The sequence below is a fragment of the Haliotis cracherodii genome, unplaced genomic scaffold (genome assembly GCF_022045235.1).
Source record: "Haliotis cracherodii isolate W230 unplaced genomic scaffold, xgHalCrac1.p SCAF_4, whole genome shotgun sequence".
NCBI classification, from domain to species: Eukaryota; Metazoa; Mollusca; class Gastropoda; order Lepetellida; family Haliotidae; genus Haliotis; species Haliotis cracherodii.
Window position 1 is genome coordinate 16557444 of NW_027266297.1, and position 22101 is coordinate 16579544.

Consider the following 22101-nt stretch of genomic DNA (forward strand, 5'->3'; position numbering starts at 1 on the left):
CAACTCCTGTCCCCCATAAATAATGGCTTAAAATACCAACACATCTCTGTCAAGTGCATGGCATGTTTTGTAGTCTGCCCATAACCAAATGTCTGAAGATGCATTGGCTCATTGCATGAAACACACAGTTCCATACCATCAGTAGTGGGAAAAGCCTGCATTTCAAATGTTTAATGTCAAACAGAAAATAGAAATAAACATATCAATTATTCTTAGCAAAATGAAGTATATTAAAATCTAATTCCAAAAGATGAGGGTGTAGATGAGGCTTAATTCTGAAGCCTGGTTGGTTTGGTTTGTTGTTTAATGCTGCACCCAGCAATATTCCAGCTATATCTGTATCTGTAAGTACTCAAGCCAGACAATCCAGTGATTGACATCAAAATTAGAAATAGGGGGCTCTTATTAGAATATAATTTTCGTGAGATAAAAAATAGTGTTGAAAGATTGTTAATTTTATGGTTTATTCTGACAGCCTGAAATAATATAAAAAAAAGATTCTGTGCGAATAATACAGGATAGATATATTTTCGAGAATTTATTTGCCCATAATTAAGGGTACATATAACACATGAGTGCATATTATACGCAAATAAATAAGTCTTGTGTACATTGATCAATCGGAAAGGGTGCTAATTGGGAAACCAATATATTAGCAAATATTGCCGTGGGCACTAATCAGAGCAGGGCACTTATTACGTCGATTATGGTATTCTGTACCCAGATCTTCACGGGTCTCCGTGCATCAGGTAGAGTATCAACATGGCTGTGTTCCACAAAGCGATCATTCAGCCAAGATGAACATAACTACCATTCTTTAGCACAAACTTATGACAGTCTCAGCGCGAAGATCATTTGCTGGAACGAGGCCCGGGTCTGTTGCAGGCAAACCAGAGATGACATTGGTGTCAGGATCTGTATCTGACACCTTACCTAATGGATGTAATACTATGAAGCTCTAGTAAATAGATCACAGTAACTGAGAACTGCCTCAAATGGTGCACTAATATCTGATCATGTCAAATTTCACGTTGATATGCCTGGCAATGGGGTAACCTGTTATAAAGTATTTCTTCATCATCAAAGTTTCACGTTCGCCACACGGTTAACGGTAATGATGTTGAAGTCTCACGTTTGCCACACGGTTAATTATGTTGAAGTCTCACGTTTGCCACATGGGTAATGATGTTGAAGTCTCACGTTCGCCACACAGGTAGTGATATTGAAGTCTCACGTTCGCCACACAGGTAATGATGTTGAAGTCTCACGTTCGCCACACGGGTAATGATGTCAAAGTCTCACATTCGCCACATGGGTAATGATGTCAACGTCTCACGTTTGCCACACAGTTAATGATGTTGAAGTCTCATGTTAGCCACACGGGTAATGATGTTGAAGTCTCATGTTAGCCACACGGGTAATGATGTCAACGTCTCACGTTCGCCACACAGGTAATGATGTCAAAGTCGCACGTGTGCCACACAGGTAATGATGTTGAAGTCTCACGTTCGCCACACGGGTAATGATGTCAAAGTCGCACGTGTGCCACACAGGTAATGATGTTGAAGTCTCACGTTCGCCACACTGGTAATGATGTTGAAGTCTCACGTTCGCCACACGGGTAATGATGTTGAAGTCTCACGTTCGCCACACTGGTAATGATGTTGAAGTCTCACGTTTGCCACACGGTTAATGATGTTGAAGTCTCACGTTTGCCACACAGGTAATGATGTTGAAGTCTCACGTTCGCCACACAGGTAATGATCTTGAAGTCTCACGCTCGCCACACGGTTAATGTTGTTGAAGTCTCACGTTTGCCACACAGTTAATGATGTTGAAGTCCCATGTTAGCCACACGGGTAATGATGTTGAAGTCTCATGTTAGCCACACAGGTAATGATGTTGAAGTCTCACGTTCGCCACACAGGTAATGATCTTGAAGTCTCACGTTCGCCACATGGTTAATGTTGTTGAAGTCTCACGTTTGCCACACAGTTAATGATGTTGAAGTCTCATGTTAGCCACACTGGTAATGGTGTTGAAGTCTCACGTTCGCCACACGGTTAATGATGTTGAAGTCTCACGTTCGCCACATGGGTAATCTGGGAAGTCTCACATTCGCTACGTGGGTAATCTGTGAAGTCTCACATTCACTATGTGGGTAATATGTGAAGTCTCACGTTCGCTACGTGAGTAATATGGGAAGTCTCACGTTCGCTACGTGAGTAATATGGGAAGTTTCACGTTTGCCATGTGGGTCATATGTGAAGTATCACATTCGCCACATGGGTAATATGTGAAGTCTCACGTTCGCCATGTGGTTAATATGCAAAGTCTCACATTCGCCACGTGGGTAATATGGGAAGTCTCACGTTCGCTACGTGGGTAATATGTCAAAGTCTCACGTTATCCCTGATGAGTAATGTGTCAAAGTCTCACATTTGCCAAATGGGTAATATGTGAAATCTCACGTTTGCCACGTGGGTAATGATGTCAAAGTCTCATGTTTGTTTATCATTCATTCTGGGCTACAAGTACTGCAATGTTTCTATACCGCAATGAATTCACTCCTCTGGAGTGAACACCAGTAAGCATCACTCAACATCAAAAATCAAAACTTCAAAAAAGAAATCCCCAAGAAAATTCTTCTTTTTGTTCAGGAATTCTGTAATGATTTTTATTTTTCCATAGCTTCCACAAATGTTAAATCAATAAAAGCTGAATAATTTACATTTAGCTTCCATAGTTACCACAAAGGAATCCAATAAAAGCTTTTCATTCCTGACCACAAAACAGTACAAACCTAATTCCTTTTGTGTCCATCGTCCCCAATGATGCAAAATGTTTCACGTGTGTAAATGGCGTCCATACTAATCTTGTCAAACACATAACAGAAAAGAACCAGCCACCATTACAGTCCTTTAATAAACTTTAACATAAATTTAATCAACTTTAACAGAAACTTAATAATACAGCTAATGGAATCCTTAGAGACTGAAAACGCTGTCCACCATTTGATTGCAAATTCCATTACAGAAAGTACCATCAATTTACACTGTTCAGCATTTTCATCATTCTCTCAAAAAATAACTAATCAACATATTCCATCTTGCAAGAAACAGAACCATAGGCACTTTGTTTGGTATGGATCACATAAATAGATTGAAAAAGCTATGTATGAGGTATCATATTTTTGTTAGGTTTATAGCTGGAAACTTTAGCTTCAGATCTATTAAAAATTGGATTTTTCTCGTTTTCTCCTCTGAGATTCAGTGATAAATGAGAAAATCTGTCAGTGCTAAAGAGACAATTCATCATCGTTGTGTAGGTGGATACCCCAATAGGAGTAAAACATGCAAAACCTCAGTCAATAAATTGTTCCCATCTGACCATACCTCTTTCCGCGAATAGGAAGGGATTATACAAACACAGATCATATATGGTATATGGTCTTCAACCTATTCTCTTCAACACAACAATGGCAGCAGATTCCAACACACAAAAGTCAAAAAAAATATTTGGGTTTAAACTTTGGCTATTACATGACAGGATGCAAAAAGGGTTAGATTGAGATATGAAGTGGGCTGGTTTAAATTATCCTCTTCCTGACTTGTTTGGTTAACATTTCCAAAATCAATAAAATTTCTGTCTGCACAGACAAGTCTGTTTATTCATTGCCTCCTATTGTGTAGCCTAAGAAATGAAACATGCAAAAAGTTAATGTTATTTCCCAACCATCAGTAACAATCACACAGAAAAGCCCCATCCATCAAGTCACAAGCGTTTGTGATGTACCAAGTTATGATATGTCTAAAACAAATAATGTTGTTTGATATTAAGTGGAGATCAGAGATACTGATATGCCCATTATATTCAAAATAGACATTGAGTTCCACTTTTGGATGAAACCACATCAACATGGCAGAACTGATCATATAGAGAATAACCATGTCAGATTCAACTTAATTTATAAGCAGCCACCTGTAACAAGTGTTTATCAACTCCAACATGTAATTGGCTAGTAACAAGGGCAAGATGGATTTAAATATGCTGTGACGATTATTCAGTTCCATGACAATGTGTCAGCTAGTAGGAGTACCCCAAGGTGATGCAAGTCTTAAGATGTTTACCATTTTGGCTAAACAAGGGCATGGTATGGTTGTGACATACCAAGAAATAGAATCAGAGACAATCGGGATTCGAACCCAGGATAAAAGATTTCTGTCTGTCCTAACAGATGCAACTGCACAGAGAATTGCGGCACAATAGGAGTAAGCTTTGGACAAATGTATGGCCAAAATGAGTGAAAGAGGCAGATATCTTTAACTGGAAAAGGAAATGTAACTATGAGTTATGGTTATATCAAGTCATGGTTCCAGGCATCGATTGAACAAGAACTAAGACATCCTTTTGTTGTGAGGAATAAACATTGTTTTCAATTTTGTATTTTTTGTATTGATTTGACGTTGTAGCAGAGCAATAACTCTTTTGACTTTCTATACTAATCGATTAACCACTTATTCGATCAATAGTGAAAGCACTGTACACACATCTAACATCTGGTGATTTTGGTCTTGTTTTCTTCACAATTTACCTGGGAAATACCTTCTCATTGTCTGAAACAAGGCAACACTGGTGGCACTTGGGCTTAAAGTGGGGAGCAAGGCTACGCCAAATTGTCAAGTCTTGGCAAATTTGATCCAAATCAATAAAGCACTATTTGCACAAACTGTTTTGATCTATATCACTGTGGAAGTGAGTGAGTGAGTGAGTTTTTACGCCGCTTTTAGCAATATTCCAGCAATATCACGGCGGGGGACACCACAAATGGGCTTCAGACATTGTACCCATGTCGGGAATCGAACCCGGGTCTTTGGCATGACGAGCGAACGCTTTAACCACTAGGCTACCCGACCATATCACTGTGGAAGTTAATTATGATTGTAACAATACAGGTCCTCAATTTCAAACTTGGCACTAACTACACATAAACTGGATTGTGTAGCACAGGTCCCCTCGAACCTGTTTGTAACAACTAACCACTAACTTCTAGCACTAACTACACCTCGAACCTGTTTCTAACAACTAACCACTTACTTCTGGCACTACCTACACCTCAAAACTGTATGTAACAACTAACAATTGGCACTAACAATGCCTCAAAACTGTTTGCAACAACTAACAACAAACAACTAACTTCTGGCACTAAATACACCTCGAAACTGTTTGCAACAACAAACAACTAACTTCTGGCACTAAATACACCTCGAAACTGTTTGCAACAACAAACAACTAACTTCTGGCACTAAATACACCTCAAAACTGTTTGCAACAACAAACAACTAACTTCTGGCACTAAATACACCTCGAAACTGTTTGCAACAACAAACAACTAACTTCTGGCACTAAATACACCTCGAAACTGTTTGCAACAACAAACAACTAACTTCTGGCACTAAATACACCTCGAAACTGTTTGCAACAATGTAAGGTAAAAGGTTCAGACAAGACACATATCTTGTAGAACATTTGCTTGTTAAAGACATCAAATAAGTCCAAAACACTGCACTGTTTAAGTCACCTAACTAAATTTACTGGTTTAACTGACGTTATTTGTAAACTTGACAAGTTTAAGCTGTGTAACTGTATGCTCGTTTGCTAATGTACACTGTCAGACATGACTGACTTCTTGCGCCATCGTGTGCAAGCTGCATAATTCATTGAAATCTTTAGAGTAAGAATTAAAAACAAAACAAACTTTTCTTCTTTTACTCCAAGATCCTTTAAGGGTCTCCTAGCAAAAGAAGCGAGGCAATGTGGGACATATCAACTTATTGTTATTCCAAACACAACGTCCTGGAGAAGAAGCCACTTTCGTCAGTGCCAAGTCTAATGTGTGCCAAAATGCGTCTATATGCAGAAAAATAGGTATCTAGTTGCCATGGCAACTGATTGAGATGCAAGAAATCAAAGACATTGAATGGAAGCGGTGAGATCATAGAATAAAAATTGCATCAACTAAAATGACAGACAGTTCCTTTCTTCTGGTAAAAATAGGTTTCTGAATAACAAAGACAAGACAAGACAAATGGTTTTTGCCCCACTTGAACAAAAATCAATTGGAATGGAGAAGTATTTAACAGAAAAAGTTACAGAATTGATTAACAGTACATTAAGTCTGCCGGCTTTCTCTGATAAAAACTGATATATTGTAGTACATCGAAAACACAATCAAAGTTAACAAAACATAAAAGCTCTAGGGTTTGCAAGTGTTCAAAAGGGACTTTGTTGAAATTGAAAATTGTTGAGAAAAATTCTTAGCTTTACTTCATTTGATCTTTAAGTCAGTTGAGTTCATCAGTCTCGTAACCAAATACTAGGGATGTAAGAATTCCTGTTTCTCTTTCGTATTCAAGTTGTTATTTCACGACAGTAAAAAAATTGTTTAGCAAGAATTTCTACACAACGTTAGCTATTTTTGTCAAAAATCAATTTTTATTTCCACATAATGATCATTTACTTTGGCATTCCTTGGAAAAAACAATTAATTATTATTACTGTTTTAAAGCAACAATCCACAGAATGTGAGGTCATTAATCATAAAATGTCAAGATATAAATAACCGTTGATGCTCATAATGCTTAATTCAAGACCAAATGTCCTTAGGTCCTTGTTCAAGTTTGGTGGATATCTTGTCACCATGACAATGTCAATTGTTTTTGCTATTTAACATTAAAGATGATGCTAGAATACCACCAGCCTGGAAACAGCTCAACTTAATGATAAGAATTGATAAAACATTAAGTCTAATATGTGAAGTTATTGGTATAACGTCAAACAATTATGAGACAAAATGTTATTAGCAATGGGCAATAGCATCCTGTTGAACTCTGTAGTCAGTTACTGGAAAGCATTTCGAGATAATAATTGGTTGAACTCAGTAGTCAGTTATTGGAAAGCATTTCGAGATAATAATTGTAAGATTTCATTGAGTAAGTGAGTATGGTTTTTGCACCGCTCTTGACAATATTCCTGAAATATCATGCCAGGGGACACCAGAAATTCTCTTCACACATTGTACCCATGTGGCGAATAAAACCCTTCGAGCCTTCGACGAGCAAATACTTTAACCATTTGGCTACCCCACCGCCCCAAGACTTTATGGAAGTTTACTAGGCACTGGGTTTGACGTATTGGCCTACTTTCCCATGCAGTTGTTGAAAAAGTGTTCTCATATATCTCTGAAACGTAATCTGGATGTCAATGATCTTAAAAAATGTTAATTTGTTGAATAGTCTTGAATTTTGCTAAGCATTTGTGGACAATCATTTTATCATTATGTCCATGAAGAATTTCTTGACAATTATTGAAAGTATGTTCCCAAATGAAATGATCTTAATGCTGCAGAAATATGCTACTAATTTCATGAATATCAAGTGAAGAACCATGATCAGTGGAAGCAACTCTGCTCATCAAATTGTGGAACCTTCGACCATTATGCAACCCATGCCCCTATCATATTACACAAATGAACTTAAATAATATTAACCTCTGAATTGTACAAATCTCTAAAAATGATATCCCCCAAAAATAATTAACATAAGAGAATTTCTGGGTGATGATAACAATAACTTAATCCTCATACTTAATCTCCATTTTCCTAAAAAGAAATAACATTTTTGGGTTTGGGTATTAATGTTCAATTCGAAGTGCTTCCTTCTTTCGATTAGTCTGCTTCCCATCACACACAATACCAGGCCTCATATAAGATTCAATAAATCATAGCATTCACGACATTTCACAACAACGGTCTGCCATCTGATCTAGAGAGCAGTATCAAAATAAAGTAATAAAGACCTCTTTTCCATAGCGACTCAATCAAAGCCCAACTCAGAGATATTGCCATATTCAGGCACTTATGAAGGCGTTTCAATGTACCTTCAGTATGAAGTCTTCCACCATGGAGGCAGGACCATTGAGAGCAGGAACACTTATTCTGCAGTTAATTCATCCCATCCCCAACACTTATTCAGCACTTTAGCTAGTTTATGAGTCTAGTCTCCTTGTCAACAGCTGAGAGCATTTCAATCGTAGTGGACACATGGTCTAGTCCTAGTCATGGGTCTCCAGACTGCAATGCCTTTCTCAGTCAAAACTGACCATGCCTTCATCAGTTGGACAGAACAAGTAATCAATCAGCCGTAGCTTCAGTCCACATTTAGACAGAAATATGCAATTAGCGCCAGCTTTCACTAAGCACCATAGCAGCTGTACTGTGGCAACCACAGTGATACCAGAACAGCTTCTGCCACCTTCTTCCAATCCACTATGATATCACTGGACTATTGCTGACTGGGGCTTATAGCTCATAGATTTTTTTGATGCAGACTGATATTCTGATCATCAAGTCAACACATCTGGTGATATGTGTCCCAATGAGGGATCAATATGTGAGTCAACTCATCTGGTAATATGAGCCCCAAAGAAGGATTGATAATATGTGGGTCGAAACATCTGGTAATATGGGCTCCAAAGATGGATTGATAACATGTGGGTCAAAACATCTGGTAATATGGGCTACAATGAGGAATTGATAATATGTGGGTCAAAACATCTGGTAATATGGGCTACAATGAGGGATTGATAATATGTGGGTCAACAAAACTGGTAATATGGGCTCCGATAAGGGATTGATAATATGTGGGTCAAAACATCTGGTAATATGGGCTCCAATTAGGGATTGATAATATGTGGGTCAAAACATCTGGTAATATGGCTCCAATTAGGGATTGATAATATGTGGGTCAAAACATCTGGTAATATGGCTCCAATGAGGGATTGATAATATGTGGGTCAAAACATCTGGTAATATGGGCTCCAATTAGGGATTGATAATATGTGGGTCAAAACATCTGGTAATATGGGTTCCAATTAGGGATTGATAATATGTGGGTCAACAAAACTGGTAATATGTGCTCCCAAGAAGGATTGATAATATTTGAGTCAAAACATCTGGTAATATGAGCTCAAAAGAGGGATTGATATGAGAGTCAACACATCTGGTAATATTTGCTACAATGAGGGATTGATAATATGTGGGTCAAAACATCTGGTAATATGGGCTCCAAAGAGGGATTGATAATATGTGAGTCAACACATCTGATAATATGGCTCCAATGAGGGATTGATAATATGTGAGTCAAAACATCTGGTAATATGGGCTCCAAAGAGGAATTGATAATATTTGAGTCAAAACAACTGGTAATATGGGCCCCAATGAGGGATTGATAATATGTAAGTCGACTCAACTGGTAATATGGGCCCCAATGAGGGATTGATTACATGCATGCATATCAACACTGCTGATTATGATAATAATCCACACATACATAAACTGACAATGATTAACTTAAAAAAAATAATTCAATCTGAAAAGGGTTTAAATTCAAAGTTTTTATTTGCAAAGTTTGATATCAAACTCTATGCAATGATCTATGACCTTTCAGGTGACATTCCATCTGTCGAGCTTTTGTTCCCTTGAATGGTTCATGTTCCTACTCTGGTTCATGTTTCAACTCTCTTCCCATCATAATGGACAGACTCGGGGATAACTGTTATCATTACAATGGAAATAGACTTACAGTTTCAAATTCACAAAATGTGACTCGAGATGATTTAACACTGGAAGCGAGGGTGAGTCACTTCATCAGCTTCTAAGCCAGTAAAGCAAGATTGTTTAAGTCACAACTTCAATTATCATATCTTCACATAGTGAGTGAGTGAGTTTGGTTTTATGCCGCTTTTAGCAATATTCCAGCAATCTCACGGCGGGGGACACAAGAAATGGGCTTCACTCTTCAGCGTGACAAGTGAACGCTTTAACCACTAGGCTACCTGACTGCCCTATCTTCACATAACACAAACATGCAACTTTATATCCATTTGAAATGAAATTCCTAATGAACCATGACCTAATAAATTGTCATTAAGTAATATAATCATATAATATAGCCCTTGTAATTTCAGAACTAATTGCAACCCTTGGATGATATAAGGTTTAGTGATGTACCAAGGATCCTTGGATCTAATATGATCATATGAAAACCCTATTGCTGGAAGATTTATTGCATAGCAACCCATGTAAAGTCTTTTAAATCAGGATCCATGTTTCACATTTATGAATCAAGGACACCGATACTTAAGCACCACAATTTGCTGTACAGAGTTGTGTCCCCTAGCATGTCAAGATCCAATGATTGTGGGTTCAAACAGATTTGATCTGATTATGATCCTCAGTTTGCCAGCACAACACTGAAGCACATGTAACACAAGTGATTTTGATGGAGATATGCCTCTTCACCCAGCAGTTAAAATGGGTACCTGGTAGCTTGGGTTGCATACTCCCCAGGGAGTTGGTAATGAAAACTGTGTGCGCACTGATCAATTGACTGGGGTAATAAGGCCAGCTCTTTGAGCATGCCTATGGTGAGTGAGTGAGTTGGGTTTAAAGCCGCTTTTAACAGTATTACAGTTATATCATGGCGTGTCAGTTTAATGTGGGAGGAAAGCCCTAAGTGATGCAGGTCTCAGATGTTTACCACTTTGGTGAAACCCACGAGCATGGGTATGGTGCTGACAAACCTAGAAATATAATCGGGGCGAACCGGGATTCGAACCCACAATCATAGGTTTCTGGAGTGCCCAACGTACGCAACTCTGCACAGCGAATTCCGGTGCCTTAGACGACTGGGCCACCCATACCCCCGCATGGCTATTGATTGTGATCCACACAAATTAGTAGTAGTAGTAGTAGTAGTAGTAGTAGTAGTAGTAGTAGTAGTAGTAGTAGTAGTAGTAGTATTTTTTTTATTATTATTATTATTTTTTTTTTTTTTTTTATTATTATTATAAGTTATTCAATTCACTCATTCACTCTCAATATCAGTTATACTTGCAACCCTTGCAACCCTTGCAACCCTTGTATGGCAACCCTTGTTTTTTAATTCCTTTAGTATCACGACTCCTGTACGACATGTTTGTACGGAGAAAACAGCATGTTGACACAGAGGAAACTAAAGTCTCGGACCAGACTTCAGTCAAGCACACACCGACTCTTCCAAACGATCCCACTCCGAGGCGTCCACATAAAAGATTTATTACACGTTTGATACCATGTATACCAGAAGCCTACAACTGGTACACACCAATAAAAGTCGGACAACATTTCAGGGCCAAATTGGTAATTCAGCTTTATCGCCCCACACAAGGACAACATTAATCAAAGAATTCTTCCAAGGGACAGCTTTATCAGGCTATCAAAGGCTGGGAGTCATCGGTCAGTCACAGAGGTATGTTTTGCTACAGTACAAGACAAACAGAGTTTATTGGTTGTCAATTCCTTCATTTGTTCAAGGGAATATGACACGTAGAAACAACCCGCCAGTAGGTGGGGAGGATATCGATTCTAGCCGTACAAGGGGGCATGGTTAATGTCACACTCCACACTGAACATTGAATTGAATACAGTATCCATCCCACTGCTCCTGAGACAGTATACTGCATGTGATGATGGCCAGACTGTGCTGTTTGTTTGTTTGTTTGTTGTTTAATGTCACACTCAGTAACATTCCAACAATATGAAAGCAGTATGTAAATAATCAAGTCTGGGCCAGACAATCCAGTGATAGACCCCCATGAGCAGTGTTCTACGTACTTGGGATACAATGACATGCATCAACTGAGTAACTGAGTCTGACCGCCCGATCCCATTTGTTACCATGGGTTGCTGAAGACCAATTCGAACCCGGGCTTTCACGGGTTAGACTTTCCGTATTTCCAACTGGACCTACATAAGCTTGATATGTACCCTATACCACTGTTTGTTGTTTAATGTGCACTTAAAAATATAGCTATATGATGAAATCTTTCGATGATCAAATCTGTAACAGACAGTCCAGTGATATTGACATTATGAGCATCAATTCATGATGCCACGTTATCAACCAAACCACTGACCATCCGATCATTTTGGTCGCCTCTTACGACCACGCAGGTTGTTGGGCTTCAATTCTAACCCAGAATCCCCACCTGGGTAATGTGTCTTAATTTTCAGGGCAATCAAAATGCTCATGAACACTTAAGCCGACCCCGTCCTATCATCCCATCTAAAGCTGCCCGCATAATTAGGGTAAACAGTTCAACGGGACCTCTATTACCCAGAATCCCCACAGGTTGTCATATAGAATGTAGAATCATTGCTTCACTTCTGGACGAGGAGGGACAAATTACTCTTGGGAGGACTTTATGATAGCTCCTTAAACAAGCTCTCTCTAACATAAGCACCTATGTTGTAGATCGTTTGAACCCTATGACTCAATTTCTGTTTAAAAAGCAATAATTTAACTGATGGAATATATATACAGTACATGGACATAAGGAAATGTGATCCCTGCCCACATCACTCCAAGTCAGCACTAAATGTGAAGCTCTGTCTCAGCTGAGCCAACACTGACACCCTCCACAGATGGCTGTTCTGAACCTTATGCGCAGAGATACCTAGACTTTACGTGTGTACCTAGACTTTACGTGTGTACCTACACTTTACGTGTGTACCTAGACTTTACGTGTGTACCGACACTTTACGTGTGTACCTACACTTTACGTCTGTACCGACACTTTACGTCTGTACCGACACTTTACGTGTGTACCTAGACTTTACGTGTGTACCTAGACTTTACGTGTGTACCTAGACTTTACGTGTGTACCGACACTTTACGTGTGTACCTACACTTTACGTGTGTACCTAGACTTTACGTGTGTACCGACACTTTACGTGTGTACCTACACTTTACGTGTGTACCTACACTTTACGTGTGTACCTACACTTTACGTGTGTACCGACACTTTACGTGTGTACCGACACTTTACGTGTGTACCTACACTTTACGTGTGTACCGACACTTTACGTGTGTACCGACACTTTACGTGTGTACCGACACTTTACGTGTGTACCTAGACTTTACGTGTGTACCTACACTTTATGTGTGTACCTAGACTTTACGTGTGTACCTAGACTTTACGTGTGTCAATGTTTAGAGGGTATTCATGTTGTTGTTACCCACCTGTTTCTTGACATTTGGGTATTTTAACTTGAAAACCTGTTTCATAAAAATCCCTGTAAATCATTTAAAACTTGCTCATTTGATATGCTGGACTTGTTTCGTCTGCATATTTCAGTCTATTTATTGCATATTTTATGCAAATACGCAGCTCTGGGCTGTTTCAGGTTCAGTGTTTGGTTCTCCCGCATGTGGATACCAGCTTAGAATAGGTCCACAGTCCCCTACACCTGCTCATGCTTGTCGTAAGAGGCAACTAACGGGATTGGGTGGTCAGACTCACTGACTTGGTTGATGCATGTCATTGATCCCAATTGCATGGATCGATGCTCAGGATGTCAATCACTAGATTGTCTTGTCCTGACTTGATTACTTACAGACTGCCGTCAAATAGCTGGAATATTGCTGAGTGTGGCGTTAAACAACAAACAAACCTACACTTGCCAGAGGCCTTGGTTTTGTAAGCTGGGTTATACATTGTGTGAACGGGAAAACATGGTGTCAAATAGTCAGTATCACAAAACATGTGGAACACATGCTTCATGGATCGATCCACATGCTGAAACCTGTCAGAATTTTACAAGAACATTTCTTAAAGAGGGTCTGTTTTCAGTCTTGGTCTAAATTTAATAATTAGTACTCTTTCTGAAACTTGAGCCATTTGTCTCCATGTAATTAGAGTATACATTAACTGCTAGATGGACAAACAATATATGAAATATGAGATAGAATACAATCACAGTGTTGTTGATAACTGAAAGGAAACTGGCTGGGACTGCCAATCTGCCAGAGACAAGCCCCCCTTTAATTAAGATTAGCACAAACCCGGGTAATTCCCAAAAGCTTTTACCAAACCTTTCTATGCCAGCAACCATCCATTTTCTCACTCACCAATCCAAAACCAGCCGATAATAAATTTTCATCCCAGGATTATTCACTCACCTACCTTCTCAACCACCAACCCACTATTCCACCTTGCTTAAACCAACCAACCAAATCTCTGACTGCCTGCCGTCTCAAGCCCTTGAACACTTCACAGGCTGGTAGGACACAGATTACCACACAAAGAACCTTCCAATCACAGTGTTCCATTACCACCAACATGACATTGAGATCCAAAACACAACTGCGTACAATCTAATGATCAGTATTATTTTTAGAGGATGCTACTTTATGAGTGTCAAAAAACATGAAATGTTGCAGAGGTAATTAGTCAGTGGTTACCTTTAACTCGAAAATAATCACTACAGAAAAAAGAGAGTTAATAACCTCTTCCCCCTACCTCAATCATCTCTGGTTACAGAATGCCAATCACAATGTCCAACCAAATTGAGTCTGAATTGGTCTGGTGCATTTTTATTGAATAACGTTCATTATATGTACATCGATAGTCTGTGCCGCTTCCTCTACCCCGGGATGGGCTGAGTGTGAGCATCCAGACACTTCCTGTCTAAACTGCACACTGGGAAGATGTAGACCACACAGTCAATCGGGCCACCAGTTTATGCATATCTAGCACCAGCTACAATTACACACTTCCTGGCTCACCTGCACACAGGGCAGGTCTACTAGACCAGTCATGAACCTCTAATGACATCATCCTATTGTTGTTACAGGGTCTTCTTTTCATAGAATAGTTTCATAGATGGTTTCATAGAAGGCACTTTCCACAGAACACCCACCTGTCTGATGTATATGCTATAGAATGTCCCTTATTAGAGATTTATTTCGCAATTGAACACAATCTACAAAACACATGCATAGAATGTCAAAATCAAACAACAAATGTCACTTATACATATACATTGTCCTGGGTTCCGTTGTACAAAACAACCTTAGTGTTACACATGGTGTAAGTCTATGTTAAGGTATAGGAGTTACGATCACCTTAGCGCTAAGATCGCTTTGTACAACGGCACCTTGGTCTCAGGCCTACAGGAATGAACAGTTTTGGTTTCACTGACTTGGAAGACGCTGACCATGTATATTTGCAAAGGACAATGATATATCATGGGGAGCATGCAGTCTTCATCTTTCATGGTATATTTCCCTCTATTTTCACACTTATCTTTAAAACTGATGGCACAGCATAGAAAAAGCTATGTTCTATATATCCATGTGTTTTGTACCAGATTAACCCTCTCCTGTCACAAGACCCATGACGATCTGGAGTAGAATAGGTCTTCAGCAACCCATGCTTGCTGTAAAAGGTGACTATGCTTGTCATAGGAGGTGACTAACGAGATCAGGTGGTCAGGCTCACTGACTTGGTTGATGCATGTCATCATATCCCAATTGCTTGGAACAATGCTCATGTGATGTCAATCATATAGCTGAAATATTGTTAAGTGCAGTGTTAAACAACAAACAACAAACAAACAAACAAACAAACAAAACAAACATCCTCACAAAAGAAACCAAGGATCTATCCCTCAAAGTGATCGTAACACAAACACCATCTCATGTCTGTATTCAGGTTGGGAAAATCACAAAATTGTTAATTTTCTATCAAAGCAATATGAAGAATCTGTCTGTCACATCTTTTTGCCTGATAATGATGCAACAGTGAGACATGCTTCGTGACAGCTGCTTTCAAGATTGTGTCAATTACTGAACACAACTTTCCACTATTTAATATCCGATCTGTCAATACATGTCACCGGCTGCTATCATTTCCATGGGAAGTAAATTCAATTTTCCTAAACTTACAAAAATTATTGCCATAGGCATGTGGACAGACATGCAATTCAGCTTCTAGAAATAAGGGAAGAAAATCCTGAAGGAACATCAAAGCAGTCTCAATATGCCATACACTCCAAGCCCATTTGACTCCCTGTGTCTGCAGCTGTCTGTTGCTGTCTGTCCATCTGTCCACCACAACGTACCAATTTGTTCCATCTCTTCTGTCAGTAGTGAGTGAGTGAGTGAGTGAGTTTTGCGTGATACTGCTCTGAGCAGTATTTTAGTGTATCATCTTGGTGTGGGTGGAAAGCATAAGGCGATGAGGCCTTGGACATTTACCATTTTGGTGAAACCCACATGTACGGGTACGGTGCTGACAAACTTAAAAAGTATAATGAAGATGAACCAGGATTCGAACCCTAAATCAGTGGTTTCTAGCATGCCTAAGGGATGCAGTTCTCAATTGGTAAGCTAGTAGTTATCAACAGGTACAGCAAGAAACATCTGATGATTACCTGAACTCGATGTATCCATCCACCAAAGCCACAGAGAAGAAATCTGTCTTGGCATCGTCTAGTTCTGCACTGAAGAGCAGCAGACCATTTTTAGCCTCTGGTCGGAACTCCATTGAGATCCGGAAGTCTCGGTAGCCATTCTTCAGGACAGGCAGCGCCAGGTAACCCATCCCATGAAACTTGGGGTAAACAACGGAGATGACTGCAAAAAACACAAGTTGATTAGAGCTAGGCTTCTACACAAGTTGATTAGAGCTAGGCTTCTACACAAGTTGATTAGAGCTGGGCTTCTAAACAAGTTTATGAGGGATAGGCTTCTACACAAGTTGATTAGAGCTAGGCTTCTACACAAGATTAGAACTTTGCATCTAGATATATTGATCAGACCTAGGTTTCTAAACAAGTTGATTAGAGCTAGGCTTCTACACAAGTTGAGAGGAGCCAGAAGGTTAACAGTCACATTACCATCTCATACTACCTGTACTCATTTGTACTGCTGGGCAAACAGAGGCATGCTTCGAACAAAGTCACTTGTGTTACATGTGCTTCAGTGTTGTGCACTACAAACATTTCTGACATTTTCTGGTTTTGCTGCGCGTCATGTGTGGGAGATAACACACAATACAACATAGCAACTGCAGTATCTTGTGCATGTTGGGCCTCATATCAATTAATCACGTTATGAACACCAGGCTGTCCCTATAGCTAGCTGCCAAATCTGACAGGATTTCTTCATTCCTGATAACAAATTCCAGGGTAATGTCCACACAGATAACAGATGGGACTCCCCTGATTTAACATAGACTCTTGATGCCTTAGCACTTAAATTGTTTTGTGTAATCAGACACAGATCAGTCTCTTATGTACTCGAAATGAATTAAAGAGCACCCAATTTTTTCATATGGCATGACAGATGAACTATTGTCATATGAAAAAATAACAACGTAAAAAGTGACCAGGCACACTATTACACCCGACTTTGACTCCAACATAGTTCAAAACATGAAAAATGCAATATTTTCTAAAAAGATCACCCTATCAAAATCAAACTTTGCACTGCATTGTTCCTATTGGTAGAGAAACTGTTAGCTAAATTGAAAAGAGTCTATGATTTAGTTTTGAAGTTATAGGTCATACAAATGTTTAAGTAAAACCAATTGTAAGTCAAACAAAAATTAAACTAGCTGTATTTATTCAGAAAATCCAAATATTGAAATCAAACTTCGTACTGCATCCCTCCTATTGGCATAGAAAGTGTCCACCAAGAATCTATACAGTAGTTTTCAAACTATAGGTTGCAGACAAAAATGTCCTCAGAAGGACTGACGAATGGAATTCCTTAGTGTAACTTTATACCCCTGCCGTTTTAGGTCAGGGTATAATAACCTAATATATGACTATAGTTACGGCATGACAGATCTCCTATACTCAAATGAAACAATTGGGTGTTCTTTAACTTCCTTTGAGTAGTATATTTCCAAACTCTCTCAGTTACTACCACGACCTTTCAACAGCACCATTTATTAACCCTACTGAGATGGAATTTGTGTTGGTTTTGTCATAGTCGACTACGAGTGAGTAAATGAGTTGGATTTAATTATTTAAATGCAATATTCCAGCCATATCACTGTGTGTCAGCATGATGTGGGAGGAAACCTTAAAGGTCTGAGATGTTTACCACTTTGATGAAACCCTCGAGCATATGTTTGGAGCTGACAAACCTTGAACCATGATGGGGAGGAACTGGGACTTAAACCCATGGTCAAAGATTTCTGGCGTGTCTATGGGATGCAACTCTGCACAGCGAATCACAGCACCCCAGAGGACTGCGGCACCTGTGCCCCCAGTGGACTACGAGCTATAGCATGGCCCCAGGCAATAACTCAGCTGACAGTAGTAGACATATAACTAAATGGGGTTCAGGTAATAAAGCTTTGATGATTGAATATCATGTTAATACAAGTGAAAAAAACCTATTATTTTGCACTCCAACAAATTGAATCATTTCTTGAAGGGCTAAAGTCAATATTCCAAGAAATATGATATAAGCCAGTTTATTAGTTCTGTTATTGCTCTTCATAGTTGTCACTGTAATGAGAGCCAGGAACAAATTACCCCTGTTCTAACAATACATCAGAGAATGGCAAACACCCTATCTTCTTGAAAGATCCTTCAGACAAACTATTATTAATTTCAGTCTGTTGGTGTAATAATGAAAGGGAAACAAATAATATCTTGTCTGTATTGAAAAATAAACACAATTGTAAGTACTAGTAGGTACAACATTCAGACATGTTTAAAGTTTCAACAACAAAAAATACCACTGAAAGCAAATACAAAAAAATTCTCAATTTCCTCAAATAATCTGTTTAAAGGTCTTAAAAAATATTCCAACTGCAACACTAGGAAGTACAACATTCCTCCACTTCCTCCACAATAATCTATGTTCAAACTTAAAGTTTGCTTCATTGGACAGCTAGTTATATGATGAAAATATGCTTAAAAACAACATAATGCATTCACCAACTTAGATTCTTGTAAAACATTCATCTAAATTGTTATCACAATGGCGTAATTCAAGCAATCTTAGACCCAAATGTATGAATCAGGAATTTCATTTAAGGACAGTGAAAAACATTCATTTCAAATCATGGAATGTTACAAAATATTTAGAAAGGCTTTTCAAATGTCAAGGGAACATGACACATTGGCCCTCCCACATAGTGAGACGATGTTCCAGGATATTCTACAAAAAACATAAGCCATTGTCTGTTAAAGCAAGCTTGAGTGCTGGTATATGCAGTGTTTGACTGACTTCAGGCTTGAAAGTTCACGTTCTAGTTCACAATAGTGGATAATCAAATAGAGTGAAGAAACCAAAACCATAATTACTGTAATACAAACATAGAAGACGTAGTAACCATATTCTAATAAGCACCCGCGGCTATATTTGCTAATATATTGGCTAGTGAACAATCCAAATTAGCACCCCTTCCAATTGATCAATGTACACAAGACTTATTTATTCGTGTATAATATGCACTCATGTGTCATATGCACCATTAATTATGGGAAATTCAATTCTGGAAAAATATGTCTGTTGTATATAAACATTTCAGGCTGTCACCATAAACCACGAAATATTCTTTCAACTTTTCTTTTTCACCAACATAATATTCTAATAAGTGCCCCATATTTCTAATTTGAGAGCGCCCTGGGTGCTTATTACGTCATATACGGTATATTTCTCCAGGTTTACAACCATCTTCTATAATCCCCTCACTAACATAATGGGGGGCACGGGTGGCCCAGTCGTCTAAGGCGCCGCGATTCGCTATGCAGAGTTGCGTCCCTTGGGCACGCCAGAAACCTATGATTGTGGGTTCGAATCCCGGTTCGACCCGATTATGTTTCTAGGTTTGTCAGCACCATACCCGTGCTCGTGGGTTTCACCGAAGTGGTAAATGTCCGAGACCTGCATCACTTCGGGCTTTCCTCCCACATTAAGCTGACACGCCGCGATATAACTGGAATACTGTTAAAAGCGGCGTTAAACCCAACTCACTCACACTCACTCACTAACATAATGACCAGCATAGGTTACTGGGGACCTCTTCAAACCGAGATCCCGACAAATATGAGAGAGAGTTGGGTTGAACGCCGCATTAAATAGTCTTTAAATAGTATGTCAGCTTAATGTGGGAGGAAAGCCCGAAGTGATGCAGGTCTCAGACGTTTACCACTTCGATGAAATCCACCAGCATGGGTATGGAGCTAGCGAACCTAGAAACAATCGGAAAAAAAAGAGATTTGAACCCATGATCATGGTGTGACAAAGGGCCACAACTCTGCACAGCCATTTGCGACACATCAGATGACTGGGTCACCTGTACTCCAACAAATATGAGAAGATGCTGGCACAACAGGTATCAATGACAGCAAACTTTCTCTAACAGAAACAGACTAATCACAGCTCAAAATAGAAGGATGGTTAAAAAGTTACCTTTTTCACATCGGCTGCCAGCCGTTCCAATTGGACAGTTGCATCGTGGGATATTAGCATCAACGACACAAGTTCCATTATTCTGGCACACCATTCCATCACATGTGACAGTCTTCGAAGGTCGTAGCTTGAACTTGCCCTTCCCTTCCGTCCACTCCGGACTCATCAAGTCATTCTGAGAGTGCTCTCCCCCTTCCCGGATATGGAAGTCAGAGATAGGGTCAGGAATGTCTTTGCGTAGGTCATACGTTTTAATTGAAATTTCAGGATTTTCCGGCAGGAGGTCAACACGATCAACTTTGTCCAAAATTTTGGTTTTCCTATGACTAGAGTCTGTTGAAAGCAGACTACCCTTGTCTTGGGAGAGATTGGATTCTTCCTGAGATTGTTTTTCATTGCCTGGCAATACTTCATTGGCAATGTTATAATTTGAATGTGAAGGTGAGGCATCCCTCGATTTGTCTAAGTCACCTCTGACCTCTGACCCCAAGTCATGTTGGTCATGCTCCAATTGTTGCCGCACATAGGCTTGGTCAACTGAAATCATAAAAAAATGAGCCCCTTTAAATAAAGCTAACTGAAATTGAACTTTAATTATTCATCATGATGTTCATTTTTTAATACATGTTTTATGATGGAATGGGCCTATGCGAAACAAATGTTGATATGGCAAGTCATTCATCAGTCGGGCTACAGAGTTAGATTCACAGGAATGTATGTCCCACAAAGTTTGATATCCTCAATCATCATTCAAGATGATTCCCTTGCATATATGTGTGTTGCCTCTGGATGTATCCTTAACAAAAGTCCACCTATTAACAAGCAGCCACCAAGTCCCTCACAGAAGTCCACCTTTTGGCAATCAACCCTCATGTCCCTCTCAGATGTCCTCCCGTTGATAATCATCTCTGACATCGCTCACAGAAGTCCACCTATTAACAATCAACTCTCATGTCCCTCACTGAAGTCCACCTATTAACAATCAACACACGTCCCTCATGGACGTCCTTCCATTGATAATCATTCCTGACATTTCTCACAGAAGTCCACCTATTAACAACAAACTCTCACGTCCCTCACAGATGTCCTGCTATTGATAATCATCCCTGACATTCCTCACAGAAGTCCACTTATTAACAATCAACTCTCATGTCCCTCACAGAAGTCCACCTATTGGCAATCAACCCCCATGTCTCTCACAGACGTCTTCCCGTTGATAATCATCCCTGACATTTCTCACAGAGGTCCACCTTTTAGCAAACAACCCCCATGTCTCTCACAGACGTCTTTCCGTTGATAATCATCCCTGACATTTCTCACAGAAGTCCACTTATTGGCAATCAACCCTCATGTCCCTCACAGACGTCCTACCATTGATAATCATCTCTGACATCGCTCACAAAAGTCCACCTATTAACAACCAACTCTCACGTCCCTCACAGATGTCCTCCCATTGATAATCATCCCTAACATTTCTCACAGAAGTCCGCTTATTAACAATCAACTCTCATGTCCCTCACATAAGTCCAACTTTTGACTATCAACCCCCATGTCTCTCACAGAAGTCCACCTTTTGGCAATCAACCCTCATGTCCCTCTCAGATGTCCTCCCGTTGATAATCATCTCTGACATCGCTCACAGAAGTCCACCTATTAACAATCAACTCTCATGTCCCTCACAGACGTCCTCCCGTTGATAATCATCCCTAACATTTCTCACAGAAGTCCACTTATTAACAATCAACACACACGTCCCTCACAGACGTCCTCCCGTTGATAATCA

General features: G+C 39.5%; 1 protein-coding gene across 1 annotated transcript in view; it reads right to left on the reverse strand.

The window, feature by feature from the left end:
* LOC139480584 (pikachurin-like) overlaps positions 1 to 22101 on the reverse strand; it is a 150042-nt gene that overhangs the window by 34759 nt on the left and 93182 nt on the right. Inside the window, exons 3-4 of the mRNA XM_071263726.1 lie at positions 20319 to 20855; positions 16316 to 16517 (exon numbers count right to left, since the gene is read on the reverse strand). Of these exons, the coding sequence (XP_071119827.1) occupies positions 16316 to 16517; positions 20319 to 20855 (739 nt within the window). The remainder of the gene's footprint in view (positions 1 to 16315; positions 16518 to 20318; positions 20856 to 22101) is intronic.